The sequence below is a fragment of the Oryctolagus cuniculus genome, chromosome 4 (genome assembly GCF_964237555.1).
Source record: "Oryctolagus cuniculus chromosome 4, mOryCun1.1, whole genome shotgun sequence".
Classification (NCBI taxonomy): Eukaryota; Metazoa; Chordata; class Mammalia; order Lagomorpha; family Leporidae; genus Oryctolagus; species Oryctolagus cuniculus.
Genome location: NC_091435.1, coordinates 78,684,558 through 78,702,783, shown reverse-complemented (window position 1 = coordinate 78,702,783; position 18,226 = coordinate 78,684,558). Strand labels below are relative to the sequence as shown.

The window sequence follows — 18,226 nt, the reverse complement described above, 5'->3', positions numbered from 1 at the left end:
GTCTTCAGTCCAGTTTCAGCCTACATTTTTCACTGTATTTTACATTGTTTTATGGTAAAGCTTCTGCTCTACTGTAGTGTTTCAGTTGCATATAGGAATTCAGTCAGATTTTTTTCTTTTAATTTATTTTTATTTGAAAGAGACAGAAACAAATACACATCTGTCACTTGCTGATTCACTCCCCACTGCCCAGTACATCTGGGGCTGGGCCAGGCCTAAGCCATGAGCCCAGAATTCAACCCAGGTCTCCCATATGTAGATGGTAGGTACCCAAATACTTGAGCCATTACACCTTGACAGGAAGTTAGAATCAGGTAGCACCAGGGCTCGAACCTAGGCACTCCAACATATGATGCATGTGTCCCAAAGGGTATCTTAAGGACTAAGCCAAAAACCTCCTTAATATTTTTTAAGTTTATTTTTTATTTGTTTGAAAGGCAGACAGACAGAAGGAGATCTTGTATCTGCTGGTTCACTCCTCAAATGTTTGCAACAGTAGGGGCTGGCCAGGCTGAAGCTACGAGCCCAGAACTCAGTCAGGGTCTATCATGTATATGGCAGGGGCCCAAGCAAGTACTTGGGCCATCACCTGATGCCTCCCAGAATGCATACTAGTAAGCAGCTGGAATTGGAAGTGGATCTGGGACTCAAACCCAGGTACTCCAACATAGGGTACAGGTGTCCCACGTGACATCTTAACAGCTGTGCCATAAGCCAACTCCATTTGAGTATCTAATAGGAAAAAAAAGACAAAACACCAGAGATCTGGTGTCTGCTTGTAATCTATTAATTGGTCTCAAAACTTTCTTATGCTCTTAATTTACTGAAGATCTGAAAGAACTGTATGTTACTGTTTTTTTCTACTATTTACTATATTAAACTTGAAAGCAAAATTTTAAAACACAGGAATATACAAGCACACATTGCATCATCAGATAATGATGCCTTAATACCTCAAAAAGTTCTGAACAGCTTGGTAAAAGTGAAAAAGGTATATAACATCTTAGTAATAGTATGGGAATAATTATCATGAGAAGTATGCTTTTCACATGTATTGTTGAATATGAAAAGATGAGTGAGTTCCGTGTTAGCACTGAGTGATGGGGGTTGGGAATTGGTACACAAATACACACTAATAGATTGGTGGAGCGTATTAGAGAGTATTCTACACTATGAAAAATTTAAAGACTTACTTGAAAGACAGAGTGACAGAGGGAGACACATACATACACACACACATCTTCCATCTGCTGGCTTACCTCTCTAAAGGCTACAACAGCCACGTCTGGGCCAGGCCAGAGCCAGTACTCCATCCTGGTGTCCCATGTGGATGGTAGTGGCCCAGGTACTTGCCAACTTTCACTGCCTTCCAAGTGCATTACCAGGAAGCTGGATTGGATGTGAAGTAACCACTGGCACTCCCATATGGGTTGCTGGCATAGCTGGCAGTGTCTTAACCAGCTGTGCTACGACGTCAGACCCACTGTAAAAATTTTAATTTTATGTACCCTTTGACCTTGACATTCACTATTAAAATTCATTTATGGGGGCTGGTAAAACTGCCACCTGTAGTGCTGGCATCCCTATGGGTACTGGTTCAAGTACCAGCTGCACCACTTCCAGTCCAGCTCTCTGGTATGGCCTGTGAGAGCAGTAGAAGAGTCCCAAGTGCTTGGCACCCGGCACCCATATGAGAGACCTGGAGAAGCTCCTGGTTCCTGGCTTCAGATCTGCTCAGCTCCAGCCACTGTGGCCATTTGGGGAGTGAACCAGGCAATGGAAGACTTCTCTCTCTCTCTAACTCTGCCTTTCAAATAAATAAAGGAATATTTGAAAAATTCATTTATTGGTTTAACTATATAACTATACATAAATATGTGATAAAGAACTTTTGTGATAGAAAATTAGAGACAAAATTAGTTGTCAGTCATGTGTAGGGTGTGGTAATTGTGGAATAAAAATTAATTGCTAGTTAAAAAACATTAACTCCATAGACATTGATATAGAAAGTTGTCCAAAGTTGAAGGAAAGTGCAGTACTGTGTATGTAAATAACTCATCATTGTAAAATAAAAAAAATAAAACATGCATGTACTTACAACCAGTTTTTGAAAGAATATGGAGAACTTGATGGAGGTTACGTTTGGAAGTAGAGGAGAAGCACATTCATATTTTATTTTCTGCCATATTATTTGGATTTTTTTTGGTAAAAATTTGCAGCCTTTTATCGTATAAAAGGAAAGACTATTTTAAAGACAGAAGTGTGTTGTATGAATGATGGAAGTTGTTAAAATGTTGGAGGTATTTGAATTTTTGGTTACTGCAGCTTAACAACAAAAAGGAAAAGACAAAAGTTCCTGGTGTCTTTTTCTTCTGACTACTCCTTTTGAAGGATAACTGCTCTAATAAAATGGAATTTACTGCTATTTCTCATTAGTCACACTTGTACCTTTGTTTTGTGCTCCTCTGTTTTGTGGGACTTTCTTTTTTAGTCTCAACTGCTGAAATCCTTTCTATCTTTCACAGCCTAACCGAAATACTGTTTCTCTAGGAAGCCATCCCTGATCACCTTAATCATTTCATCATTTCACAAATATAAATGTGAATTAGGGACAATAAAATGGTGCAGCTACTTTGGAAAAACAGTTGGGCAATTCTTTAAACAATTAAACATGCAGTAACAGTATGAGCCAGCAGTTCTACTCCTAGATACCCAAAAGAAATGAAAATGCTTCTAAAGAACTTGATTATAAATGTAGAACATTGTTTATAAAAGATAAAAGGTAGAAACACTTTAAATGTCTGTCAGCTGATGAACAGATAAATATAATCTAGTACATGAGGATATTTCACAGAGTTTGTGAGGTACTAAAAAATTTGGAATCCATGTATACTTTTTTCGTACTATACATTTTCTTTTCTTTCTTTTTTTTTTTTTTTTTGACAGGCAGAGTTAGAGAGAGACAGAGAGAAAGGTTGTACTATGCATTTTCTATAAACTTTTTGAAGACCCTTACGCATACATACAGTACAGTATTACTCAGCTAGAAGGAAAAATGGAGTATTAATAACTTGCCGCAATGTGCTTGAACCTTGAAAACATACTAAGAGAAGCCAGTAGCAAAAGATCACATATTATATGCTGCCCTTCGTATGAAATGTCTAGAGTAGGAGTGATAGCTATACAATGCAAAATTTCTTTTTGTGGTAATTAAAATACTGTGAAATTCATTGTGGTGATGGTTGCACACAGCTGTGATTGCAGTAAAAACTATTGAGTTTACATTTTATTAAAGCTGTTAAAAATAACCATTTGGGTGTCGTATTGGGTGAACCTGGCATGTATATGCTTAAAAGACTGAGCTCTTACAATGATAGAGTTCTGTAGAGTAAGCTTATATATTCTCCCCACTCTTACAGAAATCATGTCAACCCCAGGAAAAGAGAACTTTCGCTTGAAAAGCTATAAGAACAAATCTCTGAATCCTGATGAAATGCGAAGGAGGAGGGAGGAGGAAGGGCTACAGCTCCGCAAACAGAAAAGAGAAGAGCAGGTAAGTCCTCTACCTTTATAAAAAATTTAATATTACATTAAAAGCTTTTTTTTTTTTTTTTTTAACAGGCAGAGTGGACAGTGAGAGAGAGAGAGACAGAGAGAAAGGTCTTTCTTTTGCTGTTGGTTCACCCTCCAATGGCTGCCGCGGCCCGCGCACTGCGGCCAGCACACCGTGCTGATCCGAAGGCAGGAGCCAGGTGCTTCTCCTGGTCTCCCATGGGGTGCAGGGCCCAAGCACTTGGGCCATCCTCCACTGCACTCCCGGGCCATAGCAGAGAGCTGGCCTGGAAGAGGGGCAACTGGGACAGAATCCAGCGCTCCGACCGGGACTAGAACCCGTGTGCCGGCGCTGCTAGGTGGAGGATTAGCCTATTGAGCCGCGGCGCCGGCCACATTAAAAGCTTTTTAAAAGATTTATTTTACTTGAAAGGCAGAGGAAGACAGAGAGGGAGGAGAGGAGACAGAGAGATACCTTCCATTTGTTGGTTCATTCCCTAAGTCTGCAATAGGGGCCAGCCTTGTTTTGTGGTTGGTTAAGCCGCTGCCTGCAATACTGATATCCCATATAGGTGCAGGTTCCAGTCCTATCTGTTCCACTTCCAATCCAGCTCCCTGCTAATAATCCTGGGAAAGCAACAGAAGATGGCTCAAATCCTTGGGCCCCTGCACCCATGTGGGAGACTTAGATGAAGCTCCTGGCTTCAACCTAGCCCAGCCCTGGCTGTTATGGTTATTTGCAGACCATATCTTTGTCAGCAGATGGAAGATTTTTTTTTTTCTTTCTCTCTGTGTCTCATCTTTTCTGAAACTCTGCTTTTCAAATAAAATAAATAAATCTTTAAAAAAAAAAAAAAAAAGCCTGCAATAGTTGGGGCTGGGCCAGGTGGAAGCTAGGAGCCTGGAACCCCCACAAACTCCAAATGGGATGTGTGTGTCTTAATTACTAGACCACAATTCTCTCCCTTTAGTATCATTTTTAACCTGAGGACATCTGTGGAAACACTTAGGATTTGTCCACACTTCCTTTTAATGTCCTTAAGACAAATGGCCCACCACTTTTGGCAAAGAAATTTATAGACTTACATGGTTTAGGTGACATTTTTTTTTTTTGCTAAGGAGAGACTTTGAGCCTGGAAGGACCATTTTATCTTCAGACTATAAAAACTTCATAAAGGCAAATGAATGATTCAGAATTCTTTATACCTGAGAAATAAGGTAAATCTATCAAATATTTTGGCATTTATAGTGAAATAGTCTCAACATACATTCATTTGAGAAACACTGCACTAGATAATACAGTTGGGTGAAGTCCAAGTGAATATTATAGTCTCTGTTTTGTTACAGTTGTAGATATTTGAATCAAACACTTTATCATTATCATCATAATTATTAATGGCAAGGTTAGTTTCTAAAACCATACTAGACTTTATATTGAGTGCGGCGAATTAAGTCATGAATTCTTGACATTGTAGTCTGTCATTTATAAAAGGATAAGTTTCTTCTAGTTTCTTTTTGCTTCTTTATTCATCTCTATGGCTTACTGGAAGTGGATCCTTTTCTTTGTGTGTGCTTTTGTATTAGCATTTATTTCTAGAGTAAATTTCCTTTCATTTTATTCTCAAAATATCACAATGGCATTGGTACGTATTTACATTCACACATTAAGTGTGTGAATACACGTGTAAGTCTGGCTGTAACCACCAGCATAGGGATCAGATTTGGCATGAAATCATTTAAAGATAGAGTAATAGCATTGTCATTAACATAGTGTTGATTTTATTCTGTTTTTTTCAAGTAATTAACTTTTATTATAAAATTTACATAAAAGTTAAACTTTTCATGTTTATTTTTCATGTTTGTCTAAAGGCAAATGTTTTTTGTTTGTTTAAGATTTATTTATTTGAAATGCAGAGTTAGAGAGAGAGGCAGAGAGAGAGAGAGGTCTTCCATCCACTGGTTCACTCCTCAAATGGCCGCAATGGCTGTAGCTGTGCTGATACGAAGCCCAGAATCTAGATCTTCCTCCAGGTCTTCCATGCAGGTGCAGGGGCCCAAGGACTTGGACCATCTTCTGCTACTTTCCCAGGCCATAGCAGAGAGCTAGATCGGAAGTGGAGCAGCTGGGACTTGAACCAGCGCCCATATGGGATGCCAGCACTGCAGGTGGTGGCTTTACCTGCTATGCCACAGTGCTGGCCCCAAGGCATATGTTTTAGATCCATGTATGTCTGTGGCAAATATGGCCCCACATCTGGCTTAAAAAAATTATATTTGAAATTTTGCCATCTTCATTATATGAGACATTGAAATTATACCAGGGTTTTTATACATTTTTGGAATATTATTATGTTTAAAAAATTTTTAGTTTCGTCATTTCATGTTTGCCATATTACCTGTGGAAGCTGGTAAAACTAGTCAGGCTTCCTAGTATCACAACAGTACTTATTTCATGCCTGATTTATAAATAGTAAACACCAGGAAAATACAATTCATTTAGGTAATGTTTATCTTTCACAGTTGCTTCGCCATCTGTCTGGAATAGTCACTGGCTTATGAACAGTCAGATGTAGGGGTAGTGTAGGAATTCATTCCAAGTATACAAAATATATCTGCATCTTTTAGGGTCATCCTTTTAGCAGATTGGCATTTAATATCTGTTACATAGACAACACGGTATAAATGACCTCTGTTTGTTGGCTGTTCAAACTAACTTTTTTTTTTTTGACAAAGCTGTTTACTAGTTGATGTAGTTCAGATTGAACTAGTACTTGTAATTTTTCATGTTCATAAAGATGAATGTGTAGGGGCCAGCACTGTGGCTTAGGGGGCTAGGCCTCTGCCTTCTGCTCTGGCATCCCATATAGGTGCTGGTTTGTATCCTGGCTGATCCTCTTCTGACCTAGCTCTTTGTTATGGCCCGGGAGGGCAGTAGAGGATGACCCAAGTGCTTGGGCCTCTGTACTCACATGGGAGACCGAGAAGAAGCTTCTGGCTCCTGGCTTCTGATTGGTGGGGCTCTGGCTGCTGCAGCCATTTGAAGAATGAGCCAGCGGATGGGAGACCTTTCTTTGTCTCTCCCCTTCTCTGTCTGTAACTCTACCTCTCAAATTAATTAAAAAAAAAAAAAAAAGACCCTGATTCCACTTAAAAAAAAAGTGTTACATTTATTTTTAAAATATCTGAAGTAGACAATAAAATAATTAAAATATTTTAAATTAAGTAGACTTGCTAACTCAATGTAAGTAGTATAGTATTGATAAAAAGTTTGTAAAAACCATAGTGATTAAATGGAGCCTTGCTTGATATTGCTAGTTAAAAGAAATAATCTTGGAGTGACCAAGTTGATACACTTGTGGTAAACTTTTTCCATTGATTAACTTGGTCTATAAATCCAGACAGTTTGTAATCTAAGATAGACTACAAATCATGATTGTTTTGGCAGGTTTTTTTTTTTTTTTTTTCATGCACATAGTTGGAAAAGTTAAAAAATGCTGGGACCATTGGTGTGGCATAGCAGATAAAGCCACCACCTGCAGTGCTGGCATTCCATATGGGCGCTGGTTCAAGTCTTGGCTGCTCTACTTCTGATCCAGCTGTCTGCTGTGGCCTGGGAAAGCAGTAGAAGATGGCCCTAGTCCTTGGGCTCCTGCACATGCATGGGAGACCTGGAAGAAACTCCAGGCTCCTGGCTTGGGATCAGCTCAGCTCTGGCCGTTGTCATCTGGGGAGTGAACCAGCAGATGGAAGACCTCTCTCTCTCTCTCTGTCTCTCTGTCTCTGTCTCTCTGCCTGCCTGCCTGCCTCTGCCTTTGTAACTCGCCTTTCAAATAAATAAAGTCCTTAAAAAAATTCATACACACAAAAAAGGAAAATATTAAAATACTTAAAAGTCAACCAGCAGTTTCCCAAGTAAACCATTTTTCAGCTGTCTTCAGAGTTCCATGTGATTGATACTGCTATTTTTCTAAGTAATATTTGCATATTGCCACATATCTCTGTTAATATAAAATATTATCAGCAGCACAGTACTGTCTGCCCCTTGCTCGTCTGCTGAGAGGGACTCCAAAATGGGGTCCTTTGTTCATTCAGTGTTGTGATGCCGAAAATGAAACCGAAGTTGAGCATAAGTAGCACAAGTTTATTCAGTGGGTAGACAATGGAGAAGTGGTAGCCAAGCTTGGAAATCAAGTTCTTAACTCACTGAGGGTTGAGAAGTCTTGGATATAGGCAGACTGTATTAGAGGGTAGAACATCCTATTGAATGGAAGGAATATTCATGTTTTTCCTTGGAATAAGTGAGGATTTCTCAGAATTGGTGTGCATGGCTCTTTTTATTCCTTTTTTGAACTCTTCTGGCTTGACATTATCAACTGTCATGGCACTGGTAGGTATGTCATTTAGCATGGAAATTAGATTATGATGAAGTTTGAGGTCTTCTGGAGGTTGCTTAGGTAGCCATATTGAGCCGAGCTGATTCTGGCTGATTAGCCTGAGGAAGAGCTTCTGAGTATAAAGCATCTTCTCAGAGAACCTTGTTGAGGTGGGGGTAGGATGGAGGAACCAGAAATAAAAATGGGGGTCCACAGGTTGCCCAAAATAACAATGTAACATATTGATATTCTGTTGTGTTTGGTAGAGATTAAGTCCTGATGCTACTCATTGCCTTATATTTATCCTGTTAATATAGTTACATTTTAGCATGTCTGTATTATTGCTAAATAGTATTGTATGGTTATACTTTCTTGTACCCCAGAATTCTTTTTTTTTATTACCTGCTTGATGTTCTTCATATTTCTGTTTTCTCATTCCCTCCTATGGTTCTTTTAAATTATTTTTGGTCTCTTTTTTTAACTCGTTAAACTTCTCCGAAAATTTATCAGTTCCATTCCTTTAGCTCCAATCTGGAGACCTCCACCTGTGTTTTGTGTCTGCTTGACCCAGTTAGGATTGCTTATTCTGTAGGCTTGCTTTATAGCTGTAGTCCTTGGACTTTGCAGGGAATTTCTCATCTCTTTTGCTGAGATGATCCTTCCCTCCCTGATCTTAGCTTTTCCTCTTTTTAAGTTTACTCCCTCTTTTTGCAATCCTTTGGTACTTTCTGGGAAAGAGCATGTGGGAGACATTTTGTTTTTTTGAGATATTGGATGGCTGAAAATGCCATTGATTCTGCATTTTTTGATAGTTCATCTGGAGTAGAAGCTGTATAGGAAATAATTGCCTTCAGAATTTTGAAACTTGTTTCTTCTTGCATTTTAACTTCTAAATTGTAGTTTCTAAGTTCTTCCTTATTTTGTTTTCCTTGTGAAAGTTTTCTTGGAATGTTTATCTGAGTCTTTATGAGGATGTATCTTTTTATTTTCATTTTTAATTCATTGTGATGATCTTTAGGAGAGTACTTTGAACCTACACAGTCTGCATTCTTTGAAATTTTCCTGTCTTAACTGATTGAAGAGCTCCTTCCCATCTTACATCCTGTAAGTCAAATGTTGGCCTTCCTTGACTGGTCTTAATTTTTCTGTGTTTTAAGCCTTACCCTTGTTTTCAGTTCACTGCCTTACTGCAGCCCTTAGTTAACACCTCAACTTTTTAAAAAAAAATTCCTGATCCTTTCCAGGGCCTTTTATGTTTATAGGCTTGCTTCTCAGCATCATGTCCTTCTATAGGATCCTTAGTTTGATTTTCGCCCACTCCAACTAATATCGTTTCCTAATCTGGATATGGTTAGGGTCTACACAAATCTTCTATTTTGAGTAAAGATGAGAGTGTTTTCATTTCTTGTCCCTTTTATCACTGTTGGGTAGACTTTCTGAGGATAAAGGTGTAAAAAAGTCTGACTTGTTATTTTTAATCTGTGTTTCTTAATCATATAAGGTAGATTGTTGTGGTTAGTTTAAAACTGGCATGAAAATGTTATTGACAAAAATTTTATTTAGAAAGTTTATAAAAAATGGCTTTATTCTTTTATTGTGAATAATACCAATAAAGTTAAACAGTTCTAGAATTGTGCACTGGAGTAATTTCGCTATGTCAGGATCTGTTTTTTTTTTTTTTTCTTCTCCCCGATTATTGATTCATCCTGTTCATATTTATATGGGCATGAACTTGTGTTGTTGTATACCTTGGGTTGTAATCTGTTGCTGCCTTACTTTGCTCCAGTGATCCTGGCACTGTGAGATCAGTGCCTGTATCTCTTTCTTGCCCCCATCCTTTTCTTTTCTTTTTTTGACAGGCAGAGTTAGACAGTGAGAGACAGAGAAAGGTCTTCCTTCCGTTGGTTCACCCCCAAAATGGCCGCTACGGCCAGAGCTGCGCCGATCTGAAGCAAGGAGCCAGGCACTTCCTTCTGGTCTCCCTTGTGGGTGCAGGGCCCAAGCACTTGGGCCATCCTCCACTGCACTCCCAGGCCACAGCAGAGAGCTGGACTGGAAGAGGAGCAACCGGGACAGAATCTGGCGCCCCAACCAGGACTAGAACCCGGGGTACCGGTGCCACAGGTGGAGGATTAGCCAAGTGAGCCGCGGTGCTGGCAGGATCTGCTGTAATCATTGTATGAATGCCTCACTAATGCTCTCAGCCAAATCCTGAGATAGGTTATTATTTTTATTCTGATATATTATGGCTATACTATCATTGTGAATGCCTGTGTAATCCTGCCAAAATAAAGTACATGTGTATAAAAACTTTGAAAAAGAAGGTAAATTCATTGTATTACTAGTCCTTTTCTGAAACTCATCTAAGTGGTTGAAGCAATTCAGTAGTTGGCTACCGCTATAAAGAATAATTGCCTTTGGGGCAGGCTTTTGATGTAGGGGTTAAGACACTTGCATCTGGTATCACAGTGGTTGGGTTTGAGTTCTGGCTCTGGTTTCCAGCTTCCTGATGCGCACCCTGGGAAGCAGCAGTGATGACCCACATAGTTGTGTCTCTGCCAAGTGAGAAACCTGGATTAAGTTCTGGGCTCCTCACTTTCAGCTCTTGGGGGCATTTGGGGAAGTGAACCAATGGGTGAAAGATTTCTGTTTGTCTCTCTTTCAAATAAGTATAAATAAATAAGCAAAATAATAATCATAATCTTTGTCACTGGAAGAGACCTTTGAAATCATGTAGACCAGTAATGTTCAAATTGTGTCTGTAGAGCTTTGGGGTTTTGAATGTGTCTTGTGCTGCTTCTATTTTCCTGTGAAAAGTTTGGAAACTGTTCAGCTAACTGTCCACTGTAGTAGCCACTAGCTGCATATAGCTTGAGCATGTAGTATTTGGCTAGTTCGAATTGGGATGTGACTTAAATATAAAATTTATACTAGATTTTTGTGAAAAGAAATAAAGAATTATTCAGTATTTCATTCATTTATTTACTTAAAAAGTTGCTTATATGAAGGCAAAGTTACAGAGATAGAAAGAAAGGGAGATCTTTCATCTACTAATTCACTCCCCAAATGGCTGTGACAGCTAGGGCTGGGCCAGGCTGAAGCTAGGAGCTTAGAACTCCATCTGTTATTGACGTGGGTGGCAAGGGCCCAAGCACTTGGGCCATCTTCCACTGCCTTCCCAGGCACATTAGCAGGGAGCTGGATTAGGAGTGGAGCAGCTGGAACTTGGAACCAGTGCTCAAATATGGGGTGCTGGAGTTGGGGGCGGTGGCTTAACCATCTGCACCACAACACTGGCCCTTAAATATCCAAATTTTTTCACATTGATAACCTTGCCTAACTAGTATTCTGGTCATCTTAGGTTAAGTAAAAAATATTGTTCAAATTCATTTATTTTTCTTTTTTAATGTGGCTACTGGAAATTTTTGAAATTTCATTTGTGGCTCTTGTTCTGTTTGTTTTGAACAGTGCAGATATAGATCATCTACTATATAACAAAACTGAATTTGAGTTATTTTCCCAAGATTACGTACTAGATTAATACAGCCAAAATCCTTTTATATCTGGATTAATGCTCTTTCCACAGGATCATGCAGCTTTAGGCCCAGATGAAAGATGTTTGCTGACACGCTGTGACACAAATCTTGTGTTTGTTTTGTAGGGCAGAATTAGAAAGAAACAGTAATTAAAATTTGATACTCAAAAGTGTTAACGTTGAATACTTATCCCACTCCTTGTAACTATTAAATATTAAGTGATACTAGTTATACCAGTAGTATATTTCTTGTTCTTTGTGATCTCAGGTACATTTACAGATTTCTTTCATTAAATATGATTGTAAACATTTTCACGGTTACTCATCATACTGGGCATTTTTCACTTGAGCAGTTGCATAACTGTGTTTTCCATCCTTTAAATTTTTTGATAAGTTCATTATGCCATGTGACCTCATTCTTGTACTTTCATCAAACCAGCCTTTGTTCATACTTTTTTAGCTAGTAATAATAGCTACTTATTGCTTAAGTTTTCCTTTGATTTCTCTATTTAAACAATTGCTACTGAAGCTATTGTAAACACATTAATAAAATTTAACGTATTTTGGAAGGGGAAGTGTGTATTTTAAACATATTTCATCCCCTGTAGCTTGATTTATCCCCCAGCAGTTTTGAATACTGTATAGAATAGCCTTGCTGTTATAAACCACTTATCATACCAGCAATTATATTTTTCATGACCTGTGGTAATTAATGATAGCTAATAATATCCTGCCAGCCATATTAGGAAAGACACTGTATGGTTATAAACATTGTAATACTAGTAGATGTTATTTTAATAATTAGATAAGATTATATAATGTTTTAAATTGTAGTAAAACACAACTAAATCAAAATGAGGGGGGCGAAATAAACAGGAGGAAACAAATGACCCTAACTGTGTCATACTTATGGCTTTGCCACTCAGAGAGGAACTATTTTAATATACTGTGTTATGTTGATTAATAGTTTATTTGTTTAAAAGGGCAAAAAGAAATGTAAACAAATCTCAGCTGCTTTTGTTATCTTAAAATTGATAGTTATGAAACTATATATATATATGTGGAAAAAGCCAATATATATTTATTTCAAGATTAATAACCTGCTTTTTTAGCTAAAGGAAATATTGTCAAAAAGGTTAAGTAAATTTGAACAGGGAATTCATGATGTATTTTCTTTAAGTGAAACAAAACTTTGTCCTGAAAATTCTAAGAAGTACTGAGTTATTTTGCAGCACTGACTACCGCTAGCCTTCTGAGATGGTGATGTTTAGAATTTTTCTCTCAGTAGAGTCAGGCTCCTTGAAAAATAGCTCATTCTTGATTAAAGGTTATAGATATTCAAGTTGAACCTGTAACGATTTTTTTGTAGCATAAAGAAAAGTTTTCTGAGATCACTGGAATTGAAATGGCTTGGGGGTTAACTTGAATGAGCTACCATTAGGCAAAAATGGGGATATTTTAAGGCACAGAAAGGGTAGTGTAAGGATTGATACTCCTGGCAAAAGTAGAGTAGAAGGATGGTGTGGATTTATCCTTCTACTTCAGTCAATCAAGAATGAGCAAGTGATACACATGAAATAGCAGTTCAGGACACCAGATATTAGGCAATGGATATGATGATCTCTAGAGATAGGAACAATAAGGTGAGCCTGATGGTTGTCTCAGCTAAATGCTCTGTGTTCCCAGGCTTGAGACAGCCGAATCTAAGAGACCAAGGTGAATAGAGTTCGTAGGATGCAATATCAGTCAAGAGAGATACTGTATATGAGGGTAATTCAAAAAGATTGTGGAAAAAAGGAATTCAGAGTAGTTGTGGTGCAAAAAAAAAAAAAAACCATTTTTCATAATAAGTGGAAAATGTATATCATTAAAAAAACACATTTAAATGTTTTCAACAGTAAACTTCTAATTCTGTTTTTGTGTAAGCTTTCTGAAATACTCTCATGAAGAGAGAAACCTGGAAGTCTTAAACGTTTCCTCAAGTGTTCAGTAGAGTGCAGATGAGCAGTGTGTTTGAGGAAGCTATCCAGAGGTTAGAGAAAATGCTCTTTAGAGGGAACTGTGCTTGGCCGTTACACAGGGCTGAGAGTAATGCCTGTTTCTACTAGCCGGACCAGAAAAAGCTACAATTCATGGGGGAATTAAGGATTTAGGAAAGTTTTGGCCTCAGTAATGTAGAGTGTTGCTCCAAATTTTCCTTAAAAAATCATAAAAACACATTCTAAAAGAATCAGACTGTTTCAATGTAACTTAATTGCATATCAGAACCTGAACTCAAGTATATTTACAGGAATGCAAAAATATGCGGTACCTGATAAAGCTAAAATTGACAGTGTTTTTGCACTGAAGATTACCAGGTATATGAAGAAGCAGGTAAACACAGTTTATAATGGGGACAGTGATAATTGGAATTGGCCTAGAACTGACACAGATGTTAGAATTAAGAGGATAATGCTGAAATGATAGTAGTAACTATATTTCATATGCTCAAAAAGTTGTTAGGGACATGTAAGATACAAAAAGCTAACTCAAATTAAACTTCCGGAGGTGAAGACTGTGATGTCCAAGATGAAAAATAGATGAATAGGATCAGTGACACATTAGAAATTCCAGAAGACAAGATGAGTGAACTTCAAGGCATAGGAATAGAAACTATTTAAAATGAAAAAGAGAAGTAAAACAGCACACCTAGGAGGAAAAAAAGAGCGATAATGAGCTATGGGAGAACTTCAAGAAACCTAATATGAGCGGGCATTTGGTACAGTGATTTAGATGTCTCTTGGGATGCCTGCGTATCAGAGTGCCTGGGTTCATGTCCAGTCTCTGGTTTCTGATTCTAGCTTGCTACAATGTACACGTACGAAGCAGCGGGCAGTGGCTCAAGTACTTAAGTCTCTGCCACCCACTTGGGAGAACCAGATGGAGGTCCAGGTTTTTGTTCGGCCTCACTGGCCCACCCCGGCTGGTGGCAGGCATTTGGGGAATAAACTAGTGAATGGAAGATCTTTCCGCTGCTTCCCCTCCCCCTGCCTTTCAAATAAATGAAAATGAATTTAAAAATTAAAAATAAACCAATATATGGACAGTTGGGGTTCTCAAAGGAGAAGAGAGAGGGTAGAAGATAAAAAAAACTATTGAAGAAATAGTGGCTGAGGCCAGCACCGCGGCTCAATAGGCTAATCCTCCGCCTGTGGCACCAGCACACCGGGTTCTAGTCCCGGTCGGGGTGCCGGATTCTGTCCCGGTTGCCCCTCTTCCAGGCCAGCTCTCTGCTGTGGCCCAGGAATGCAGTGGAGGATGGCCCAAGTGCTTGGGCCCTGCACCCCATGAGAGACCAGGAGAAGCACCTGGCTCCTGCCTTTGGATCAGCGCGGTGCGCCGGCTGCAGCGCAGCGGCCATTGGAAGGTGAACCAACGGCAAAGGAAGACCTTTCTCTCTGTCTTTCTCACTGTCCCCTCTGCCTGTCACGGAGAAAAAAAAAAAAAAAACAACAACAACAACATGAAGAAAACTACACCATGGCACATTATAACTAAACTACTAAAAGCCACTCATAAAAGGCAGTTTTAAAAATACACACAATAGGGGTTGGCGTTAAGCCATCGCCTATAACACCAGCATCACATACAGATGCTGGTTTGAGTTCCAGCTGCTCCACTTCTGATCCATCCCTCAATGCACCTGGGAATGCAGGAAAAGATGGCCCAAGTACTTGAACCTCTGCCCACCCCATGTGAGAGACCTGGATAGGGTTCCAGGCTCCCGGCTTCAGCCTGCCCAGCCTGGCCAGCCTCCCTGCATGGGAGACCAGGAGGAAGTACCTGGCTCCTGGCTTTGGATCGGCACAGTGCGCCGGCCATAGCGGCCATTAGGGGAGTGAACCAACGGAAAGACGACCTTTCTGTCTCTCTCTCATTGTCTATAACTCTGTCAAAAAAAAAAAAAAAGTCATACATTGCTTTTGTTGTCATCTTTCTTAACTATCTTTCTCTTTTAAGATTTATTTATTTATTTGAAAGGCAGAATTAGAGAGAAAGAAAGACAGAGAGATCTTCCATCCACTGGTTCACTCTCCAAATGGCTGCAACAGGTGGGATTGAGCCAGGCCGAAGCCAAGAGCCTGGAACTCCATCTGGGTCTCCCATGTGGTTGGCAGGGGCCCAAATACTTGTGCCATCCTGTATGGCTTTTGTTAGCAGGAGTTGGATCAGAAGCAAAGCAAGGGGGCCCCAAACCCATGCACTTACAGAATGCTGGTGATGACTCAACCTGCTGTGCCACAACTGTAGTCCTGTAATTGTCACTATGTAAAAAATTTTAATTGTGTTTGTTTTTTTAAATACACATAATATAACTTAGCCTTTTACTCCTTTTTTGAAGTGTAGTTCAGTACATTGTTATGTGAGAGACATAACTGGAACCTTTTCATCTTGGAATATTTGAAACTCTTTGCCACATCAGACTACCTCTACCTACCACCATTGTACTTTCTGTTTTCATGATATTTGACTTCTTTAGATAACTCACTAAGAAAAATCACACAGTATTTGTCCATTTGTGACTGCCTCATTTCACTCAACATAATGTCCTCAAGGTTCATCAATGTCAAGCTTGTGACAAGATTGCATTTTCTGTTGAGAGGCAGAGTTAGACAGTGAGAGATAGAGACAGAGAGAAAGGTCGTCTTTTCTGTTGGTTGACCCCCCAAATGGCTGCTACGGCCAGTGTGCTGCGCTGATCTGAAGCCAGGAGCCAGGCGCTTCCTCCTGGTCTCCCATGCGGGTGCAGGGCCCAAGCACTTGGGCCATCCTCCACTTCCTTCCTGGGACACAGCAGAGCGCTGGACAGGAAGAGGAGCAACTGGGACTAGAACCCGGTGTGCCGGTGCCGCAAGCAGAGGATTAGCCAAGTAAGCCGCGGCACAACCTCTTCCCTTTTTTTTTTTTTTTTTTTTAGTATATTAATTTATTTTTTACAGAGAGGGAGAGGCAAAGAGAGGTAAATTATTTATTTATTTATTTATTTATTTATTTATTTGACAGAGTTAGACAGTGAGAGGGAGAGACAGAGAGAAAGGTCTTCCCTCAGTTGGTTCACCTCCCAAATGGGCGCTGTGGCTGGAGCTACGCTGGTCCGAAGCCAGGAGCCAGGTGCTTCCTCCTGGTCTCCCACGCAGGTGCAGGTGCCCCAGCACTTGGGCCATCCTCCACTGCCTTCCCGGGCCACAGCAGAGAGTTGGACTGGAAGAGGGGCAGCTGGGACTAGATCCCAGCGTCCATTTGAGATGCCAGCGCTGCAGGTGGAGGATTAACCAAAAGAGCTACAGCGCTGGCCCCCAGAGAGGTAAATCTTAACATCCTCTGGTTCACTCCCCAAATGGCTACAACAGCTAGTGCTGGACCAGGCCAAAGCCAGGAGTCAGGAGCTTCTTCTGGATCTCCCATGTGGCTGCACGGGCCTAAGCACTTAGACCATCCTCCATTGCTTTCCCAGATGCGTTAGCAGGGAGCTGGACCAGAAGTGGAGCAGCCAGTACTCAAACTGGCCCCCATATGGGATGCAAGCACTGCAGGTGGCAGCTTAACCTGCTATATCACAAAGCTGGTCCCAATATTGCATTTTCTTTCTTTCTTCCTTTCTTTTTTTAAAGCTTGTATTTATTTTATTTGAGAGTTAGAGTTACAGACAATGAGAGGGAGAGACAGAGAGAAAGGTCTTCCTTCCATTGGTTCACTCCCCAAATGGCCGCAATGGCTGGAGCTGTGCTGATCTGAAGCCAGGAGCCAGGAGCTTCTTCTGGGTCTCTCAGGTGGTTGCCGGGGTCCAAAGACTTGGGCCATCTTCTACTGCTTTCCCAGGTCATAGCAGAGAGCTGGACTGGAAGTGGAGCAGCTGGGATTGCGCCCATGTGGGATGCCAGCACCGCAGGCGGAGGATTAATTCACTGCACCATGGTACCAGCCCCAAGATTGCGTTTTCTTAAAGGATGAATAGTATTCCATTATATATATTAGCACATTTTCATTATTCATTTATCTATTGACGGATGTTTGGGCTCCTGCCTCTTGGCTGCTGTGAATAATGTCATAATGAACATAGCAGTATACTTTTAATTCTTGTGTGCCTGTGTACTCAAGTAGGACAACTGAATTGTAATTCTGCTTTGGTTCTTTTCTGGAGCCGCCATACTGTTTTCCACGGCAGCTGCACGTTCTCTGTTCTGACCAGCAGTGTATGAGTTTTCCAGTTTTCCCATGTTCTTGTTAGCACTTGTTATTTTGTTTTTTGATTGTAGCCCATTTCTTTTGTATGAGGTGTTATCTCATTTTGGTTTTGGTTTTGGTTTTCTTTTGTCTAAAATTAGTGATGTTGAACATCTTTTTATCTTTTTGTAGAGATGTCTGTTAAGATCTTTCACCTATTTTTAAATTGTGTGACTTTGGGCCAGCGTTGCGGCTCACTAGGCTAATCCTCCGCCTGCGGTGCTGGCACCCCGGGTTCTAGTCCCGGTCGGGGCGCCGGATTCTGTCCCAGTTGCTCCTCTTCCAGGCAAGCTCTCTGCTGTGGCCCGGGAGTGCAGTGGAGGATGGCCCAAGTGCTTAGGCCCTGCACCCCATGGGAGACCAGGAGGAAGCACCTGGCTCCTGGCTTCGGATCGGTGCAGCGCGCCAGCCGTAGCAGCCATTTTAGGGGTGAACCAACGGTAAAGGAAGACCTTTCTCTCTGCCTCTCTCACTGTCTAACTGTGCCTGTCAAATAAATAAA

The 18,226-nt window shown here is 40.4% G+C and overlaps 1 protein-coding gene across 2 annotated transcripts in view; it reads left to right on the top strand.

Moving 5' to 3' along the window:
* The window catches only part of KPNA1 (karyopherin subunit alpha 1), a 75,941-nt gene that overhangs the window by 13,319 nt on the left and 44,396 nt on the right, over nt 1-18,226 (top strand). For both annotated transcript variants that reach the window (XM_008266841.4, XM_051859264.2), the window contains exon 2: nt 3,420-3,553. In XM_008266841.4, the coding sequence (XP_008265063.1) occupies nt 3,425-3,553 (129 nt within the window). In that variant the 5' untranslated portion in view covers nt 3,420-3,424. The remainder of the gene's footprint in view (nt 1-3,419; nt 3,554-18,226) is intronic.